The sequence below is a fragment of the Stenella coeruleoalba genome (genome assembly GCF_951394435.1).
Source record: "Stenella coeruleoalba genome assembly, chromosome: 16".
NCBI lineage: Eukaryota > Metazoa > Chordata > Mammalia > Artiodactyla > Delphinidae > Stenella > Stenella coeruleoalba.
In genome coordinates, this window is record NC_137162.1 from 58,426,921 (window position 1) to 58,450,504 (window position 23,584).

A 23,584-nucleotide genomic window follows, 5' to 3' on the forward strand; every position below is an offset into this window, starting at 1 on the left:
TAAAAAAAAGGTTAGGTGACTTGCCCAAGTTTGTACTTGCCCAGCTTTGCTTATTGCACAGCACATTCCCTAAGCCACTACGCTGTGCTAAGCTAAAATTTATACTATTTTGTTTTTTACTTTCTCAAGTATCTTGTTGCCAAAAGTACCAAAGAAAACAGAAATACTCTAGAAAAGCTTGTCTTTAAAAACATGGCAGTTGACAGTACCACTATTTAATTTAAATGGCAAACACCATATTCATTGCCCAACCAACCAAACAAATGAGACATTTTTCTCTCCCAGAAAAGATCTGACTTTATTTTTCAGTTCAAATAAATATATTAATTAACAAGACATTTATTTTTAAAAGTTCCTGAAACCTAATTACAAAATAGAATGAAAAGGAATGGAATCAAGGCAAGAATTTTATCCCCTGAATGAAAGGAGATCCTGCAACTTGTGGTTTTCCTTACTGAAGCACTTGTTGCTTTGCTCTTAGGCAGGAGAGATACAATCTCAAACTGTACCCATGTTTAATGTCATACTGCAAGACAATGTACCACATTAAGGTTCATAAGTGTAAAAGGTATGCTTTCTTTCATAAAGTGGATAGTTTATGATGTGTAGGTGTAGATTTATACTAAACAACCTCAGAGCACACCTTAACTACTGAGACAAAACTAAAAGCATGTTTTACTAACAGTGGCAAAAGAATCCCTTAACACAAGACATAAAATAAGGCTTAAAGGACAAAAAGCAGAAAGAAAAGATGACGGAAAGAGAAAAGAGGAGGGGGAGATAGAAAGGAAGAGAGAAAATATAGGTTTTGCTTTACATTGAATCTGATTTAACATAGAAGGATGTCACAAACACATTAAAAATATCCTTCAGGAAAACAAAACACTACTTTCTTCACCTTAGTTTAGCTACTAAAATCTCTCACAGTCTTATTCAACAAAGAAAAAGATTACCAAAGAAGGGAGGTGTTAATTCATACTTAAATTTTTCAATTGCAAGGAGAAATTCACAATTTTAATAGTCAATTTTACTTTGTAAGACCTAAGTTATTTAAAATTATTCATTAATCTTAAAATTGGCACTAAAAGGAACCTCCTTTTTAGTGACATAAAGGTTTGACAAGACTCTGTGTTGTATCACCCACCGTCTGCCACATCCTGCTCTGATATTTATAAATGTAGTTGTGCTATTGACAGTTCTGCAACTGCTCCAGGTGTAAGGCATTAGAAGGGAGAATTCTCTTTGATCACTCCAATGTCGTTTCTTCTCTTTAGATCTAAGCAGTCTGCACTGTTCCCAGATTCCGAGATATATCTACTAAAATGCCTTTTAATCTCTATATAGTTTTTTCAGGTGAAATAGGTCATAAAAAGAGATAATCAGAATAATATTTATTCATACAGGAAAGCCACATAGATTAACTATTTTTTTTAAAAAAAAAGGTCTACAAAAGAAAATATGAGGTTCTCAATTTTAATTTCTAAATACTATGACTTAATTGGAAATGCTACATGGTTCTTAAAATATCAACTTTACAATTCTGCGTTGAACATGTTTCTATTCATTCAAACATAATTGTATAAACTTTATAAAAAATGTTTTTAGGTATTCAATATACAAAGAGTTTGGGAAAACTTTAAAACACAATTCTGAAAACTGATTCATTACTTGATGTTTGTAGGAAAAAAACAATTAAAGCACCTCTCCCCCCTCCATACACCCCAGCAGCTATCCTGTATAAAACATAAAAATACTGGCACAAGACAGTTTTCTCAAAATTCCATTAAAAACAAAACAAAAGCTTGCTTAAAATTTCACTAGAAGTTAAACATAGAGGCTTATCTAACTGTGAGAAGGGTGACAAAAAGAAAGATTGAAAAGTCAATAATGAGAGAACCAGTGAGGAATTAGAAGTAAGGATATAAGAATTCAAGTGACCAAGAGAAACGTTTAATACTTATGTGAAGAAAAGAATCAAATCTATTACTGATGGATTTATATAAATGATTAAGGAAGAAAATTTGTAATTAGGAACATATTTTACTTCCTGAAGAAAAATGGAGGAGAGAGGGCTATTTGGCAAGGAACATATACACATTTAGTAGTTTTTAATAAATGATTTCAATTACAGCAAAGAATGAATACTATTTTATCCCTAAGATCTTTGCTTTAAATGAGAAAAATATACTTTATTTAGAAAAAAATGGCAGTTACTAAAGTAATAAGAAAATGTTTACTTTTTATTATTGAATAGCAAATCATAAAAATCCATATAGCCTCAACACTTTGGGGGAGGAGAGGAAGAAGAAATAATTGATTCCAACGATGATCTACTTATACTTCAGGTAACAAAGACTGAGAAGGCACTTAAAATATTTGATTAGCTGCCCAGAACATATGCAAAAATGACTAATTTTTAACAGGTATAGAACATTAGAAAGATCAGTAAATCAATTTGCAGGAAACTTAATAGTGAACTTATATAACTTAAAACAATATAGGAATACCACAGGTAGCTGGTCATGAGGCTTCTGAAAAATACGAGTCAGAAAAAAGCAGTATTGTATATATGTGCCATATCTTCTTTACCCATTCATCTGTTGATGGACACTTAGGTTGCTTCCATGTCCTGGCTATTGTAAACAGAGCTGCAATGAACATTTTGGTACATGACTCTTTACGAATTATGGTTTTCTCAGGGTATACGCCCAGTAGTGGGATTGCTGGGTTGTATGGTAGTTCTATTTTTAGTTTTTTAAGGAACCTTCACACTGTTCTCCATAGTGGCTGAAGAGAGTGAAGTAAGTCAGAAAGAGAAAAACAAATACTGTATGCTAACACATATATATGGAATCTAAAAATAAAAAAGGTCATGAAGAACCTAGGGGCAAAATGGGAATAAAGACACAGACCTACTGGAGAATGGACTTGAGGATACAGGGAGGGGGAAGGGTAGGCTGTGACAAAGTGAGAGAGTGGCATGGACATATATACACTACCAAACGTAAAATAGCTAGCTAGTGGGAAGCAGCTGCATAGCACAGGGAGATCAGCTCGGTGCTTTGTGACCACCTAGAGGGGTGGGATAGGGAGGGTGGGAGGGAGGGAGACACAAGAGGGAAGAGATATGGGGACATATGTGTATGTATAGCTGATTCACTTTGTTATAAAGCAGAAACTAACACACCATTGTAAAGCAATTATACTCCAATAAAGACATTAAAAAGAAACTTGATGTGCCTTTAAAATGGCCAAGTAGTGCCTGAAGAAGAAAATTAATGAAGAATTCTAAGGCAAAAAAAAAAAAAAGCCAGTATTACCACACTTTTGGTCTGCAACTCCTCTTTTATTCCTAGAGGATTTAAAAGGTAAAATGAATTATACAATAATTATAAATCTGTGTTAACGAGCACACAATGTATAAAGATATAATCAGAAACAACAACAATATAAAGGTGGAGGATGGAGATATAAAGGGGCACAGTGTTTATGCCACTGAAACTCAGTTGGTACTATTCAAACTAGGTTGTTATAAATTTAGAATGTTAATTGTAATCCCCAAATTAACCAAGAAAATAACTAAAACACATACAAAAAAGTAAATAAGATGGGAATCAAAATGGTATACTACCAAAAATTTAAAAATATAAACAAATGAGTACTTGTCATGGACTAACTGTGTCCTCCCAAAACTCGTATGTTGAAGCCCTAACCTCCAAGATTTCAGAATGCAACTATATTTGGAGATTGGGGCTTTAAAGGAGTCATTAAGTTAAAATGAGGCATTTATGTTAGGCCCTAATCCAATCTAACTGGTGTCTTTATAAGAATTAATAGGAACATACACAGAGACACGAAGTGTATGCACAGAAGAACAAATATTTGAAGAAGCAGCAAGAGAAGAAGGGACCCTGAAGAAACCATAGTAGCCAACACCTTGATCTTAGACTTCTAAGCTTCCTTGATCTGTGAGAAAATTAGTTTCTCTTGTTTAAGCCACCCAGTCCATGGTTATTATTTCAGTGCTTAACTGAAATTATATACTATTCTGTATTATTTCCTTTTCTGTTACATAAGTGCTATTATTTAAATGAAACAATATGAATAATTAACAAGTGGCAATTAGTAATAATTAAAAGAAGGACTAACTAAACAGTGTATGTATGGGAAAACATAACAATCATTTCTTTTGTTTAAATAAATATAGCAACTTATTTTAACTTTTTAAAACTCTTTTTACATATTTAAATTTCTACAGGCCATATTGTATGTTCTTAACGTACATAAATATAAGATTTTTAAAAAGAAGAGTAAGTACAGTTGGATTAAACAGATGTTACCAAAATTTAGAAAAAAATAACAATGACGTGTTCCTTTTTGTCCCATGAAATAAAAGAATATTTTAACTCTGTGTGTTTCCTTTCCAATAATACTTCTTTGAACTGATTAAAACCATAGGATACCTTCTTTAATGTGTGGTAAAACTGAATATAGTTAAAAGTAAATTTCACTTTGACTTATGGTTCTGCTGTTATCTCCACATTCTTGGTGTCAGTCCAACATGATGACATCAAGCTAAACATTCTTTCAACAAAAGCATTTGAGCATGGAATACTTAGGATTTTATTTACTAGCAATAGCAGGCATTTAGATATACAAGAATTAGTTTCTAGCTCTACAAAATATTCATCTACCTTGAATCTATCTAAATTCTTGTTCTGGTATTCCAACTGCTTATTCAATCATGTCCTTTGCATTTACAGATTCATTACATATACTATCCATGCCTAAAATGAACATTATTTCAAAATACTCCAAACCACAATGGTGATTGCAATTTCTGTTATCAAAGTTGGAGTCCAAGTAACTTACAGTTTTAGTAAAGACATTGAGAAAGCCCTATTTAAGTTGGCTGCCCTTCTATAGTAAACTTTCCCCCCTCTTGAGATATAAAGCAGTCATATTACACAAAAATGAATCATTTGTTTGTTGTATGAGTTTTTCCTAGCCTCCTTATGGCCTCTTCAAATATCATCAAACACTTTTGGAGAAATGGCATATAAATTTTTGTTTTACTGTAATCTTTCTCTGCATTCTCATCTTCAATGTATTGCCACATTAGATAACGACATTCTTCTTGTCTCACATTCTAAAAATATTATAGTGCAGGACATATTTTCTAGGTCCAGCAACAATTATAGCCATCTTTTAGGCACATGTCCAAGGAGGCTATCTCCTTCCATTTTTTTTAAGTCAAAAATCACATTAAGTGCATCTGTACTTTTTTAAAAAACTGAAAAGTGACCAAAAATGTTCACTATGAAAGCATCAATATCATAGGTAAGCATATCACATCCCTTTTTTTTAGCAGTGTTGTATACAAGGTGTACAGGATATTTAGAAGATAAAATATTTTCATTAATAAGTTTATACTGAATAGAATTTGTCAAAATTTAAATTTGCACTGTCTGTCAAATATGTAGATGAGAAAAGTCTAGAAATTATATTTGGACATGATATCAACAATACTGCTTTATGTTGCTTGTGGTTTCATTAAAATCTTCAAAAACATGTTTTAACAAATTAAATTATCTAAGAGCTAATGGGAACATTTTCTTGTTGACATGATTTGTCACATCACTTGATATATCAAAGTATGATTGTTGGTAAGATCTGACAGAATGAGCTCTACATTGTCAATGTTAACCTTTACTCTTCATATGACTTCCAGTTCTTCTTTTATAGAGGTGATGATTTTTGCCAAGTAACATTCTCTTTCAATGTTTCAGCATATTTTTCCATAGCTACCATGAGAGTTATTGTTGTTAAACTACCGAACAAAGAAAAATCGATCTAAACCTGGTGTGATATGGGGAAATTATCTTAAAGCCCTGGTAGACTCCAAGTAAGCAAACTATCCCAGAGGACACAGAACGGAAAGGGCCTACCAACCAAATTTAAGATGCTTAACACAGATGTATCCATTTAAAACACACAAGAAGCAAGGGAGAGAGTTGGAGTAAGTTAACACACAGGGTGCAAACAAGTATAAGGACCACACTGCCTGAATGTTCAAACATCATCTGCTTTTCACCTCATCTGCCTTCCCTGATGATGATGGTATCATTATGAGAACAGGGCCACAGTTTGAGCAAGGGGGCCTACAGACAGGAGTCCCTGGGAGATATTAAAAATCAGGAACACTTTGGAAAAGAGCCTGAACAGTCATGGCTTTATTTGCTTTTCCTGGGTTATATGCATGTGGGGGTTAGAATGATAACATAGTAAGTTTCACTAATGAGTGATCTTTGGAGAAGTGAGCCTAGTGGTATATGATCATAATATGGTCTTTCCATCTCTTTCTGTGTATCAGTAATACTCTTGTTTGTTACAACACAGGTTTTCTTTATTCTGTCTTTAGCAGTCTTACAGGTAACAAACTTACTTGCTATTTATATTTAACAAATTGTATCAACTTTGCCTGTTTCCCAAGCTACTTGTTTATTTACTATCTATACTTAAAATATCCTATGAGTTTTGCCTCAGTCTTAAAACCTACCAGGTTACTATCTATGAATTTCATCTACCTTGTTATTATTCTTGTCTTTACAGAAGAACTGAACTATTTTCAAAATACCTGTAACAAAAAACACGTATTACAGGTGGCATATGCTAACGAAAAACATATAGAATTAAATGGTTTATGGGGACTTCCCTGGCGGTCCAACAGTTAAGAGTTTGCCTTCCAATGCAGGGGGTGCAGGTTCAATCCCTGGTCTGGGAGCTAGGATCCCACATGCCTTGCACCCAATAAACCAAAACATAAAACAGAAGCAATATTGTAACAAATTCAGTAACAACTTTAAAAATGGTCCACATCAAAAAATTTTAAAAATCGTAAAAAAAATGGTTTATGAATACTTTGATGATGACTGAATTCTTACTCTTATTCTTGGCCCTAATTTTAGATCTACAGTTCACAGCACCTAGCATACATTCAGTTAGTGTAGCCACACTGAACTGGTATTTGTTGTGCAGTATTTGCTTTTTCAGTAACCTAGAGTGATAGAGAAAATGGAAGACTGTAATCCAGTTGTTCTCAGAGGTGAAGGAGAACATAAATGAATAAGAAAAGAAGACAAAACCCCAAAATCAACCAATCAAGTGCATTAACAGAAAACAAAAACCAGAACCTTCCCGGATGGGCTGTCCCTGGATAGACTTCTTAAACAGCGTAAAGCTCAACCTCGTTCATTCACCACAATAGATTCAAGCAAGATTATATCAAGATTGTTCACTTAAGGCTCTAAATATTTTATCACATTTTACTTAAAATTTAGATGACATAGCTTATGTTACCAGCTACTACCTAGCACAATGACTAGCACATAGCAGATGCCCAACAAATATCTGCTTTATGTACAAAGGAATCAGTTCTTCCTATTAATGACTGCCAAGGAAAATCTGAAGAATTCTCCTTCTAAAGAAAAGTACTTCTAAAGGAATGTTTTTCAAAACTCTGTGGTTACCCGAGTCATAAATTATAACTGGGCAATTATGTAGTTGAATCATCAATCAGATGTAAAAGAAAAGCCCTCTCAAAATAGTAGAGGAACTAAAAACCCAAACAAGATGTTCAACTGAAGACTAGATTGAAATAAGTATTTTTATGTGAATAAGAGCCAAAAAACTGGTTGTTCTGTCCATGAATGGGTAAATTTACATTCTGTTAAGATGAAGAAAATTCAGAAAAATGGGGGGGAAAAAAGCCCTTTCCAAACTTTCCAAACTTTCTTTTGAAAAGTAGGATAGGGACTTCCCTGGTGGTGCAGTGGTTAAGAGTTTGCCTGCCAATGCAGGGGACACGAGTTCGAGCCCTGGTCGGGGAAGATCCCACATGCCAAGGAGCAACTAAGCCCGTGCGCCACAACTGCTGAGCCGGCACTCTAGAGCCCGCAAGCCACAATTGCTGAACCCACGTGCCACAACTACTGAAGCCCGTATGCCTAGACCCCGTGCTCTGCAACAAGAGAAGCCACTGCAATGAGAAGCCTGCACACTGCAATGAAGAGTAGCCCCCGCTCACCGCAACTAGAGAAAGCCCGTGCACTGCCACTGGAGAAAGCCTGTGCGCAGCAACAAAGACCAACACCGCCAAAAAAAATTAATAAATAAATAAATTAATTAAAACAAAAAGAAGCATAATTTTTTAAAACATTCATTATCTCATAAATCCTTACAACTTCCACCTGCAATAAGCATTAACCTCCATTTACAGGTGAAAGGCCCATAAAAGTTGCTCATGCTTTCATAGCCAATAAAGTGACAAAGCTTGAACTCAAACCCAGTTCTAATGGACTCCCATGGCCCCAAGAGCAAGCCCATGCTTTTGACTTGTTATGTCGCCTCACTGATTATTGAATAAACAAATGAAATTTGTAACTTGAATCAAGTTGATATCACTCCCTTTTGAAGCATTCCTAGAATCTATTTTCGATTTATTTTTTAAATGTAGTAAAACAGGTATATACAAAATTTACCTTTTTAATCATTTTAAAGCATACAGTACATTTGCATTGTTGTACAACGATCACCACTATTTATCTCTACAACTCTTTTCATCTTGTAAAACTGAAACGCTATTCCCATTAAGCAGTAACTCTTCATTTCCCCCTCCCACAACTCCTGGCAACCACCATTCTACTTCCCATCTCTATGAATTTGACTAACCTAGGTACCTCATATAACTGGAATCATCATCATTAGTCCTTCTGTGACTGGGTTATTTCACTTAGTATATATGCTCAAGATTCACCCATATTGTAGTATGTGGTAGAATTTCCTTATTTTTTAAGGTTGAAAAATATACCATTGTGTGCATATATCACATTTTGTTTATCCATTCATTCACTGAAGGACATTTGGGTTGCTTCCACATTTTAGCTATTGTGAATATAATGCTGCTATGAACATGGGTTTACATGTATGTCTTCCACACCCTGCTTTCAATTATTTTGGGTATATAACTTGTCTTAGTCCGCCCAGGCTGCCATAACAAAATATTATAGACTGCATGGCTTGAACAACAAAAAAAATTTTTTTGGAGGCTGGAAAATCCAAGACTAAGATACAGTTGATTTGGTTCCTGGAGAACCGAACGCTCCCCCTACTACCCCACCTCCACATGAAGACATAGTGAGAAGGCAGCCATCTACAAGCCAGGAAGGAGGCCTCACGAGAAACCAAACCTGACAGCACCTTCATCTTAGATGGCATCAGCCTCCAAAACTGTAATAAAATAAATTTCTGTTGTTGAAGCTAACCAGTCAGTGGTATTTTGTTACGGCAGCCTGAGAAAACTAATACAGAAGTAAACTGTCTTCTTTCCATTAACCTGAGCTCACAAAGTGACCACCGGAATTTTAAACAAACAAACAAACAAAATCAGCTGACAAATACAAAGACCTCATCTCCTCAGGCCACTACACACAATATTTTACAACCTACAATATTTTAATACTATGATTAAATTTGAGCTTTGGAAGTATGCAGGATAATTATACAGTGTAAGTCTAAATCTAATAAAAGTTAGTTTAAAAAACCAGAAATTGTTCAACCTTTGTTTGTCAATTTTCCACTTCTCTGGCCCATAATTACAATTCAAAGGGAAAGCATTAATCAATAAAAAAATCAAAATGACCTGAGTCCATCAGAGTTGACCTTTGACTGCAGTTAGTGGGATTTTGAGCTAGTTTACAAATCGTAGAGGCAAGAACCAGAAGTTTGTAAAGCTTTTTCATGTCCTTCATAATTGGAACTTTAAATAGAACACTAACGCTCCCACTTAAAATTAGGTCACGCTGGTAACTTGTAGAGTATACGTCAAAATGAGTTTATCCAATTACCCTCTGGAAGACGTATATAGATATAGACACAGATACATAAATTTATACATACATACATACAACTATGTAGATATATAGGTATATATGTATTTATATATACAACAAGAAAACTTATAGTATCTTGTTGTAAGAATTCCATTCTAAGTATTATATGAAATGCAGAAGCCATAAAGTTTAACTATATTTAAAAAAACTAAGAACTTTGGAAAAGTAAAAGACATGATAAGCAGAGTTAAAGTACAAATGACAAATAAGGAATATTTCGAATTTATAGAATAAAAAAGAATACTATCTATAAAATATGCAGAATTTCTACAAATCAATAACATGAAATATAAAATAATAATCAAAGGATTCCACAGGAAATTAAGAAGAAATGAATAATAAACATTCAAAACCAACAGAAATATTCTATAGCAACAAATATAGATTGGAATTATTATGCACAATGACCAAAAGTCTAGAATCATTCTGAATCCATTTCTTTATCACCTTTAAAATAATTAACCAACCTGGGCCACTTTAATTGAATTCTGGGTAGAGCCACCAGCATGATATTCAACTTTGAATTTTTTTACAAGTTCATCAAACCTAAAAGGAAATCACAGTAGAAAAAAGTAAGTTAGCATTTGTCAGTTGTCACAATGCAAATTTTTCTGATTAGAAGTTCGTTAAATCACATTTAGTGAAACTTTTTGAACTACATAATTATGTTGAATAAATGAATTAAAATGTTGTATAAAAAACAACTTTGCTAAATTTCCATACTTAAGAAATTTTTTCCACAAGTGTACAACTATAAGAGTTTAAAATATATAGGCTGACCATAATTAGCCATTAAACTAAACAGAAGATAAAAATAACTTTATAAATTATTATTTATAAGCAATGCATATCTTCCTATATTAAGTACTGAACTCTAAAATCCTTACAAATGTATATTCTAATAAGTTCTAAAAGTTTTAGATATCATAAAGGCTATTACTTTATAACTTAAAGAATTGGGAAATTACATTGGGTTGTATGATTCTAGGAAAGTTGCTTAGTGACACAATTTCTGTATCTGCCAAATATAGGGACAGAGAGAGATGAACTAAACCTTTGATACGTCATTACTTTGGCATCTGATAAAAGCTAGAGAACTTCTCTTCAGGAAAATACATATACTAACTATACATAAAACTTTTCATACAAGATGATCCATATAAACCCCTAAATTACATGTACCCAGACAACGGGCTATGGATATTGATTCTAATAAGTCTCAAACTACATAGCATTTTAATAATCCAGATCATAAGTCAATATTCCCTACTACATGTCTCTAACATGTTAGATGCTGTCGGAGATAACCAAAGGGCATACGTATAGACTTTAATTTCAAAGGATTTACGACCTTGGAGGGAACAAAAGGATGAATACACATGAAAAAGAAAAATTTTAAATACCAAGTTATCAACCAACAAAATGTATGCAACGTAGACAGCAAGTGCTACAGAAGATCAGTCAAAGAAGAGAGAGATTGGGATGTGAATAGAGTATTCAAAAAAGATGCCACTCTTGGAAAGTATTTTCAAAACTTTAAATTTTTAAGTATGGAAGTAGATCTTTTTACTCAAATTAAACATTTCACAGAACTTCAAAATATAAAAAGAGATAAATACAGAAATGGTTACATTAGGAGTAGGAAAAACACAGTTATTATACCCACTTCCATACTTCCAATTGCCTTCAGATCCCATCTATAAAACCCTAAGATGCCAATAAACACAATTAGCAAACCTGCCAAAATGTTAACAGCAGTATTTGTATACCACTAATAATATTCACCTAATACTAACAGGAGAGAAAACAAAGTACACAGTCCCAGATGCAGATAGGTGGCTAGTTGCGGTAGTTTAGGAAATGTTCTCTTCTAATTACTTTCTGAACTATGTAACAACTAAGAGTGATATGAGAGATTGGAGGAGAGAGGAAGAATGAATAGACAAAGTAAACATACAGTGATCAACTGCCATGTTCGTTTGAGGCCATTCCACTTTCAAAAGCCAATTTCTCCAAAAAGATATGTCCCCCCAGAACCTGTGAATGTAATCTTATTTGAAAAAAGGGTCTTTGCAGACATAATTACCCAGGTGAACCCTAAATCCAATGCCAGGTCTTCTTACAACGGACAAAAGAGAAGACAGAGAGGAGAAGACCAGGTGAAGATGGAGACAGAGATTGGAGTGATATGGCCATATGCCAAGGAAGCCAAGGAATGCCAACACCCACCAAAAGCTGAAAGAGGCAAGGAAGGATTCTCCCCTAGGCTGGTCACAAGGAGTGCAACCATGCTATCACCTTGATTTCAGACTTCTGTCTCCCAAGAATACTGAGAGAATAAATTTCTGATGTAGGCCACCCAGTTTGTTGTTGCTACAGCAACACCATCCTTTCTCACTTTCTCAAGAACTTTCCTTAAGTTATAGTCTTCTGCATTCCATCATCATTAATTTCTTCCAATGACTAAGAATCAAATAACTATAATATTTCGGGAAGAACTAGATGGGCCTAAATTTATTATAGCTACTAAAATTACAGTAAACCAACTATATACTCTATCGTTTACTTAGTTTTTGTTATCAAATTCTACCAGCACCATCCAACAGAACTTTCTGACTCCTTTGGGAATGTTCTGTATCTGTGCGTCCAGTTTGACAGCCACTAGCCACACGTGGCCATTGAACGCTTGAAAGGTGGCTAGCGTGACTGACGAGTTTTATTTTAAATAAAATTTTAAATTTTATTTAACTTTATTAACTTAAATTTGAGTATCTATAACCTCAAGGCTAGCCGCTACCTTACTGGACCAATATGGTTCTAGACTATTACGGTTTAAAAAGAACACTAGCGGGCTTCCCTGGCGGCGCAGTGGCTGAGAGTCTGCCTGCCGATGCAGGGGACGCAGGTTCGTGCCCAGGTCCGGGAAGATCCCACATGCCGCGAAGTGGCTGGGCCCGTGAGCCACGGCCGCTGAGCCTGCGCGTCCGGAGCCTGTGCTCCGCAGCGGGAGAGGCCACAACAGTGAGAGGCCCACGTACCACAAAAAATAAAAAATAAATAAAAAGAACACTAGCTTTGCAAGACGGTCTAGAGAAAAAGGATTATGTGATCAAATAAGTGTAGGAAATGTGTGTACTCTATTTCCATCTTGAATTTTCATAGTGCATATCAGCATATTAAAGGCATTGAGATATCTGAAACAAAGAAACCTGTTTGACTATTATTCAGTTTTTCTAAAACTTACAGGATTTCAGAACCCTCTGACGTTTTAGGGTGAGATTCCACAGCTAACATTTACATAATATTTATTATGTGTGCCAAAAGTTATTGTTTTAAACATTTTATCCAAATCATCATTTTTTAAAATGCTCACAACTTTATGAGGTGGGTACTATTAGCTCCTATATTTTTCAATTTTTTTTTCAATAAATACCTGCATACTTCAGTATAACACAATCCACAGTTAGTTGAATCCATGGATGTAAAACCATGGACACTGAAGGCAGACTGTAAAAGTTATGTGAAGCTCTTCCACTGCGAGTTGTTCAGGCAGGATAGAAGGGGAAGAAGGGTGTCAACACACCAATCCCCCATCCCTCTGTGGAAAAACTCGGGAACAGTTATCTCTGCCTCAAAAATAAAGGAATTGATAAATGACTCACCCAAGGGCAGGATGCTAAAGCAGTTTGGATAAAGTCAGGACTCAAACTCTAGTTCTTTTGATTCCACGTACTGTGATCTCTAACCAAACACAAACTTTTCCCCACACTTAAAGACCTGTAAACTATATTTATTGAAAAAAAAATCCACGTATTAAGTGGATCCAACACAGTTCAACCTATGTTGTTCAAGGGTCAACTGTAAACATGATCAATTTTAAAACTAAAAGGGATAAACAGAATGCCTTTATTTAACAAACAAGGAAAGTGAGGCATAAAGTATTTGAGCAGACTGTCCAACAAAGGTCACATACAACTCACTGGTTAGTCAAATTCAGAACTGCAATCTCAGAATTACTTGTTAATTACAAACACATAGAAATCAGTGTATTTCTCCTCATTCCAGTCAACTAAGAGTTTTCTACAGAAACCAAAATTTTGCTTATTAATATTATATGTAAAATTAGTTCAAGGGGTATAAAAATTATAGAACCTCACATTTCAAGATGGAAGAGGAAGCATATGCTTGCTTCCCCTTCCAAATCTGACTGAATGTCAAAAAGTATGTTTTTTATATATGAAAATGAACAAAAGTATAACAGCACCACAAATCAAGGAAAGATGCCATGCACAGACAACGAATTTGAGAAATAACAAATTCTAATTTAACAGAAAGCTAATGTAACAGAATTGACAAAGCAGTGACAGGAGACATAACAGCAAGAGCAATTTCTTTAAATACTGTATTTGGTACACGAGGGTAGCTGCCCAACCACTCCTACCTTACCCACAAGAGTCAGATCTGTTTAAATGCTCTAATCTGTCATGAAAGAGTCCTCTTTTATCTAACAACTGTGTAGATTCCTCGCCTGCCTTTTTCTTTTTTTTGATAACAGCTTTATTGAGATATAATTCACATATCATACAATTCAACCATATGAAGCCTACAATCTGATCATTTAAAATATACTTATACTTCTGTAACCATCATCACTATCAATTTTAGAATATTTTCATTAACTCAAAAAGAAATTCCATACCCTTTAGCTATCAAAACCCAATCTTACATCATCTTCCCCCAACCTAAACAAACACTAATTTACTTTCTATCTTCTGTATTTCTACTTATTCTGGACATTTTACATAAATGGAATAATATATATGTGTATGGCATTGTTGACTGGATTCTTTCACTTAGCATAATGTTATCATGATTCATATATGCTACGCATATATAAGTACTTTATTCCTCTTTATTGCTGAATAACATTCCATTATAGATATACCATATTTTGTTTATCCCTTCATCCAACAATGGACACTTGGGTTGCTTTCATCTTTTGGCTATTGGGAATAATGCTGCTAGGAACATTCATGTACAAGGTTTTGTGCAGATATAACATTTTCATTTCTGTTAGGTATATACGTAGGAGTAGAACTACTGGGTCAAATGGTAACCCTAAGTCTAACTTTTTGAGGAGCTCTCACACTGTTTTTCACTTTCTGCCTAGTTTTTTCTCAGAGACAATTCGGGGAAACCTACCTGTCTAGTTATATGACAAAAGAACAATTAGAGAATAACAGAGTTGCTATAAATTAACTTTACCACCATTGAATTTTTTAAATTAATAGTTGAATCAATGACCTAAGCAATTAAAATGGACACAGATTTTAAAAAGATGAAGAGAACGAAACTCAAATTAAGAAAAATACCCAGAAATTGGATCAAAAATGTAAGAGATGAAAAGTATGAAAGAAAACTTAAAAGGAACAGAGAATGAATTAGATGGTCCAAGATCCATTTAACATGAATGACAGAAAAGGAGAACAGAGATAATAAAGGGTAAGAAAGAAACACTAGGAAAAAAAGAAGTCGTCAAAAGAGAAAAAATATATATATATAAAATACTCAGATATCTCTAAACACCAAGCAATTATACTTGGAAGTAGGGACTGGAATCCATACTTGGACATACCTTGTTAAATTTCAGAACTCTCATATTAAGAGAAACCCTTAAAAGCTTCTGGGGTGAAAAATAACACACTACATAAAAAGGAATAAGAATCAGAATAACATCAGACTTAATACAGGAAGCTAAAAGACAAAGAACTACTATATTCTATGCTGGTGTATAAATCAGAAAGAAACATAAGGGGGAATTCCCTGATGGTCCAAGGGTTATGACTTGGTGCTTTCACTGCTGAGGGCCCGGGTTCAATCTCTGGTCGGGGAACTAAGAAACTAAGATCCCACAAGCCCTGCAGCACGGCCAGGAAAGAAAGAAAGAAAGGAAAGGAGAAAGGGAGGAAGAAAAAAAATTGCATGGGGTTTAAAAAAAAAAGGAAAAAGTGACAACTGTGTATGACTTTGGAAAAGTGTAAGTATTTTGAAAGAAATTTAAATGAGGGTCTATTATATTTTTTTCATGTAAAATTCTCCCTTACATAGTCCAAATTTTAATAACAAAGGATTGTATTTTCTCTTCTAAGAGTTGATTCAATCACACTACTTTGTTCTACAGAGAAAAATATCTACTTAGTTATTCAGTAATGATGTTTTGTTTGGTTTTCAACTTTTGAATCTATGCAGAGATAAAATATGTAACATTTAATTATACTTATAAAACAGATTGTAAAAACATCATCTATAACACTGACATTTGAAGATGGAAGAATGGAGAGATGAAAAGTTTTCTTATTCTCATTCCTTCATTTGAAAAGAGTCCACAAGTATCTCGTGTTAATGACCAACTTTTTAAAAAGAGGCTTTAAGTAAACTGTTTAAAGTCATAAAGTCACGGGACTCCCCTGGTGGTGCAGTGGTTAAGAATCCGCCTGCCAATGCAGGAGACACGGGTTTGATCCCTGGTCTGGGAAGAGCCCACATGCCGCAGAGCAAGTAAGCCCATGCACCACAACTACTGAGCCCGTGTGCCACAACTACTGAAGCTCGTGCACATAGAGTCTGTGCTCTGCAACAAGAGAAACCAGCGCAATGAGAAGCCTGCACACCGCAAGGAAGAGTAGCCCCCACTTGACACAACTAGAGAAAGCCCGTGTGCAATGAAGACCCAACGGAACCAAAAATAATTTATTTATTTATTTGAAATAAATAAAATAAAATTTCCATCCTGTTGCAAAGAAGTCTCTTGACTTTCCCTAAGCTTTAAAATAAATAAATAAATAAACAAATAAATAAGTCAGTAGAAAAATTAAAATATCTAAAATAACATAAGTAAGACAATGAGGCAGGAAAAAGGAGAAAAAACAGTGTATGTGCACTATATTCTTCAGCTTTCAGATGAGTCAATAGATAAGTAACTGTTAATTCAAAAAATGGGGCATAACTACATTATTTATATTTATAACAGTAAACTATTAAAAACAAACTGTTGGACTTCCCTGGTGGCACAGTGGTTAAGAATCCGCCTGCCAATTCAAGGGACACTGGTTTGAGCCCTGCTCCGGGAAGATCCCACATGCCGCGAAGCAACTAAGCCCGCGAGCCACAACTACTGAGCCCCCACGCCTAGAGCCCGTGTTCCGCAACAAGAGAAGCCACTGCAATGAGAAGCCTGCACACCCCAATGAAGAGTAGCCCCTGCTCGCTGCAACTAGAGAAAGCCCACACGCAGCAACGAAGACCCAAACGCAGCCAAAAATAAATTAATTGATTTTTTTTAATTTAAAAAAAAAAACCTGTTAGTGTTTGCCCCTGTATGGAGTGGAGAAGAAGGGAAGGTTTTTTTAAATTGTTTCTTCATTTTTAGCTCTGTTTTATTTTTTATAAATTTCTTAAAGGTACCTGAAATAAATATACAATTTTAAAACAGTATTTTGAAATTCAGCGCTTGTGTAACTACCATGACCATCACCACTACCAAAGACTGACAGACAGACAAATAGACAGACAACTATATGTGTGTGTGTGTGTGTATAGAGAGAGAGAGAGAGAGAGAGAAGGAGGGGGGGGCTCTTTATTCTGACTCATTGATCTATATGCCTACCCCTGCAAAAATTCCATTTCTGTTTAGATATTATTGTTTTATCAGTCTTAATGGAAGGACAAGTGCTCTCTTCATGTTCTTCATGAGTGCTTTGACTATTCTTGGCCCTCTTGGACCTCCACATAAATGCACAACTAGATGTCCATTTCCAAAAAATAACTTGTCAGAATTTTGACTAGGATTGCAATTTTATATACACACACACACACACACACACACACACAACACACACACGCACACACACACACACACACACACACAAGGAAAAGTGATATCTTTCCAATATTAAATTGTCCACTTGTAGCCGACATGGGGCACAACTAAGATCCATGAAGCAAGCCCCCGCCCCCAACAACTATCCAATCCATGATTACGGTATATACCACAGTATAGTTATTTAGGTCTTTAACATCTATTAGTTTCATAATTTGTGCCATAAATCCTGCTCATCTCTTATAGTCACGACTTCATACTTCCTATGTTTTAACAGTACTGTAAATGATATTTGTTTAAACCTAATTTTTATTTGTTGCTGGTATTTAGAAATATAGTCTTTACATCAATTTTTTTATCCAATCAAGTTGCCAACATCTCTAATTAACAGCAATGATTCTTCTGTTTTTGCCACACATATATAGTCATAATTTGTGAATAAGGAAAAAAATGTTTTCTCCTCTTTTTCCTGCCTTAGTGCACACACTAGAACCTCCAGCATAATATGCACAGAGAATAAATAGCAGTGAGAATCAATGGGCAAATTAGTCTTATTCCAAATTTTGGCCTAATAAATCCTGATGAATTCTGATGAATGATAGGGTAAGTCCATTCCAGAAAACTGGAAGTCTTAGAGAAAAATGCTTAATTTTTCACTTCGATTTATTTTTACTGTGTGTATGCATTGCTTCTACTAAAGAGTTAAATATTTTTAAATGTTGTAGACTTATACTACTGATAGATATTCATATATTTCAATTTAGAAATATTAAGTAACCAAAACATATGCACAATATAATCCAAGAAAAGTGCAATATATATATAGGTATACTGCAAACAAAATTATCCAATACACATGTGTAGTAAAAAGGACCTGGAAGACTACAACCAAGGTGTTAACAGTGGTTCACTCCAAAGTACAAGCAATTATGGATCTTATATACATTTGTTTTGATTGTATAATAAGCATATAAATTGTTTTCTAATAAAAACATTTTAAAATCTACTTCATCTTACGATGGAAGAAAAGAGCAACTTTCCATACAATTATATAAATAGAACTACATACAGAACAAAACACAGAGCAGAGAAGTAAGTGTTTCTGAATGAAAGAGGCCGGGAAAGTTTAACATTTGAACAATAATTTGACAAATAAGAGAGAAAAAATATTCAACGGTAGGGGTAAAACGAAAACATATTCAGAAAATAAGTTACAGGTAATGTAGGTAAAATAGTAAAAACAGACAAAACTCTCTGTACTAGGCTAATCAATTTAGACATTCTTCAGTAGGCAACTAGGAATTTTTAACATCTGTTTCCTAATAGTGTGAAAGGCAGATTTTTTTTTTTTTTTAATGATGACAGCACTCTTCTGAGGACAGGGTAGAATAAAAAGAGGCAGATCGCCAACCTTTGGAAAAGTTCATACCTAAGATCAGATGCTGAGTTTAGGGGCTACCGGGAAGTGATCAAGCTAAGGAATCATTTCTGAAGTTTAAGACATCAGATAAATAACTGGAGGTGAAAGATACGGCAGAGGGAAAACAATTCTGAGACTTCTACTTCGGATTATCAGTTGGATGGAGTTAGGAAATACAGGAGAGAAGAAAAATCATATTAAAAAAAAGGGAACTCCTAAGTAGTTGATTATCAAACCCAGAAAATTTTCTGTTCACAGAACTAACTGCATTGAGGAAAAATTTATTTTCTTTAATCTCTTGCATGGATTCGGCACATTTTCTCTACACACTTTTCTAGTTGATACAAAATCTCTGGTTTGTGTATGAATGGTCCACATTATCTGTGTCAAAACCATCAGTGTACACAGTGGAAAATGCTAGGAAAAGATGAAGGACTGTGTATATTTAATGAAAGAACAAAAAAGTTCAGGCTAAAACATTAATAAGTCTCAAAACCATGATTACAGCTTTGCAGGGATATAATTAATTATATAAAAACCTTATTTTCTAAGTTGTTTAGTGATGACAGAGTTTATGATATCTTTATAATTTGCAGAGAACTTCTATATATTTCCAGTACGTGATTTTTTCTATAGGGAGAGATGCGTGGCAACTTTAGTACTTTATAGATACATTCTTACTTTCTTCATTTGGTTGAGCTTCTCTGTCGGAATGGAGTTGGCATATCAAACACCTCAATCAAAAAACACAACTGGGACTTCCTTGTTGGCACAGTGGTTAAGAATCCACCTGCCAATGCACGGGACCCAGGTTCGTTCCCTGGTCCAGGAAAATCCCACATGCCGTGGAGCAACTAAGCCCATGCGCCACAACTAATGAGCCTGCACTCTAGAGCCCACGTGCTGCAACTACTTAAGCCCGTGTGCCTAGAGCCTGTGCTCTGCAACAAGAGAAGCCATCACAAGGAGAAGCCCATGCACCGCAACGAAGAAGAGCCCCCGCTCGCCGCAACTAGAGAAAACCCGTGTTCAGAAATTAAGACCCAGTGCAGCCAAAAACAAACAAACAAAAACACAATTGAAAGAGCAGTAGCTGATACATTTTCCTACCAGCAATCTGGTAGGATTTATGAAGCTCAAATTAATAAAGTATGCAGCTTTTATGATGCTAAAAAATTCCAGAGCAACGTTACTTAAATCAAATGCCAGAGAAAACTGGATTCAGTGCTTATCAAACTTCTGCATGAGAGTTTGCAGTTGACAAAAGCAAACAAAGAATAAGAACAACAAATTTGATAACAAAAATATTTAAAGCATTTCTAAATAAAAGCAAAATCAAACAAATTAAAAACTAGAAATATAAAGGATAAAACCTGTTTAACAAATATGAAAAATGGTTATCTTTACCCAAAAGATTTTTAAAATATTTTAATTATCATTTTATATATTTTAACATTTACTTTTAATGAATTTATTGATTCAATATTTTTAAAATACTATTTTAATATTCTCATATGAGAAAAAGAAACTATTATGGCTCATATAAATGGAAAAATGAACAGTAAACAAAAGAAAAATGATAAATGTTGAAAAAGAATCAGCTTCGTTCACTAGTAATCAAAAACATGTAAACAGATTTCTGCACATTAAATTGGTTGAGTATAAACTATTAATACTCAGCATTACTAGAGATGTGAAAAAGCTGATATAACCATACAGTGTTAGTGACAGAACTCTTTTGGAAGGTAATTTAGCAATACATATCAAGAATCACAAAAATTTTTATATACTATTATCATAAAAATCCATTTCTAGGACTCTACTCTAAGGAAGTAATCCAAATCATAAATAATGCTATATGCAAGAGCTGAACATATTACCATAAGATATAATAAAGTTTAAAACAAAATATTCAAAAATAGTGGAATGATTAAATTATAATGATTATCATTGGATAGAATATAATATAGTTCATATAATTGTTTATATGCTGTACTATTCTAGGAAGGAATTCTGGCAGCTTATGATGATACAATTAAAATAGAGTGACTGAATAAACAAATGTATGAAAATGACATTGAAACTATAGGTAGCAAATTAAGATAAAGTCGAAAGAACACAAAATGTAAGAAATGAACATTTGTAGTTTATGAAAATCAAAATATAATAAGGGATGTTCTTATATTTACTGTTCAAAGAGATTATCAGAATATAAAAAGGTATTCAACATGTTCAGTATTTTTCGTTAGAATTTAACAAAAATGAACAGAAGAACCACATTAACAGCCCCTCAGCATTTTAGACATAAGCCTTTTCCTTTTCGATATTTTCTACAATCTGATCATGTATTTATATTCATTTTAAAATGGAAGTATTTTTATTAAAGAAAACTTTTAAATAAAAATGAATGTCACTGGAATGTAGTTCAGAATTTCTTGGAAGACTAACCTTATGGAAAAAGCAGAAAGCAATATACCATATACTTATAAAGAATTTTTAATACTTGTGCTGATAGTATATAGGAGAATTTAAATTCTAAGTAATGCTTTCCACTCTCATATCACATATTATTAAATACTTTATAAACAATTGATAATTCTTGACAATAATATGAAAGCTATCTATATATCTGTTTTGTTTCTGAGAAGAAAAGTAAAATACAAGAGAGTGGAGAAGATTTCAAACACTAATGTGGTAGGGAAAGCAATGACTAAATACTAGTCTTTTAATCCTAGTTTAGTATTAGACCATACCTCAGAATGGTAGTATGCACAGAAAAAGTATCATATGAAAATGATCGAACATGAAAATTTAAAGTCTATTAAAAGATAGCACACAATATCAAAAAGACAACCGAATCAAAAAATGGGTGGAAGACCTAAATAGACATTTCTCCAAAGAAGACATACAGATGGCCAACAAACACATGAAAAGATGCTCATCATATTAGAGAAATGCAAATCAAAACAGTGAGGTATCACCTCACACAAGTCAGCATGGCCATCATCGAAAAATCTACAACAATAAATGCTGGAGAGGGTGGAGAAAAGGGAACCCTTTTGCACTGTTGGTGGAAATGTAAATTGATACAGCCACTATGGAGAACAGTATGGAGGGTCCTTAAAAAACTAAAAATAGAACTACCATATGACCCAACAATCCCACTCCCAGGCATATACTCGAGAAAACCACAATTCAAAAAGACACATGCACCCCAATATTCATTGCAGCACTATTTACAATAGCCAGGACATGGAAACAACCTTAATGTCCATCAACAGAGGAATGGATAAAGAAGATGTGGTACATATACAAAATAGAATATTACTCAGCCATTAAAAGGAATGAAATTGGGTCATTTGCAGAGATGTGGATGGACCTAGAGACTGTCATACAGAGTAAAATAAGTCAGAAAGAGAAAAATAAATATCATATGTTAACGCATATATGTGGAATCTAGAAAAATGGTATAGATGATCTTATTTGCAAAGCAGAAATAAAGACAGACGTAGAAAACAAACGTATGGATACCAAGGGGGGGTGGGGTGAGATGAAATGGGATATTAGGATTGACATATATACAGTATTGATACTATGTATAATAAAGAGATAACTAATGAGAACATAACTGTATAGCACAGGGAACTCTACTCAATGCTCTGTAGTGACCTAAACGCAAAGGAAAACCAGAAAAAGAGGGTATATATGTATATGTATAGCTGATTCAAGTTGCTGTGCAGAAGAAACTAATAGGACATTGTTAAGCAGCTAAGCTCCAAAACAAAATTTTTTAAAAGAATGTGTGTGTGTGTGTGTGTGTGTATATATATATATATATATATATGTATAACTCAGTCACTTTGCTATACGGTAGAAATTAACACAACATTGTAAATCAACTATACTTCAATAAAATAAACTGAAAAAAAGATAGCACAGACTTCTGATAAAGATAATAATAATACTGATGATCATAAGCATGCTACTCGCAGCAGCAAGAGCTTCTAATTGTGGAACAGCTGGGCAGTGACTAAATGACCAAAGTAAACATAGGCAAGCTAATATAATCCATCCTTAGCTAACATAATCCATCCTTTAGCATAAAAGCCATTCTGGCATTTAAGTCAAGCCACAAGTATTAATGGAAATAAATGCAGGATAGTATATACTACAAAGAGATTCACCTTTTCAAAAACAGGAATTATTATACTAACTACAACATGGTCAGATACGTTATGGGAAAGTCAATAACTGAAAAATTTAATGGAAGAGAATTATGATGCTATACTGAAGACAGCATCTACATTTTGCTGCTTGTTAACATAGTGTACTGTT

The 23,584-nt window shown here is 34.1% G+C and overlaps 1 protein-coding gene across 7 annotated transcripts in view; it reads right to left on the reverse strand.

Moving 5' to 3' along the window:
* ADK (adenosine kinase) overlaps window positions 1-23,584 on the reverse strand; it is a 502,280-nt gene that overhangs the window by 316,890 nt on the left and 161,806 nt on the right. For 6 of the 7 annotated variants that reach the window (XR_013824278.1, XR_013824279.1, XM_079900202.1 and 3 more), the window contains exon 4: window positions 10,418-10,496. Coding sequence is in view for 4 of the 7 variants with exons in the window: in XM_079900202.1 (XP_079756328.1) it covers window positions 10,418-10,496 (79 nt within the window). In the remaining 3 variants the exon portion in view is untranslated. Of the gene's footprint in view, window positions 1-10,417; window positions 10,497-23,584 lie in introns of those variants that run through there. The other variant, XM_079900200.1, reaches the window with a different exon arrangement.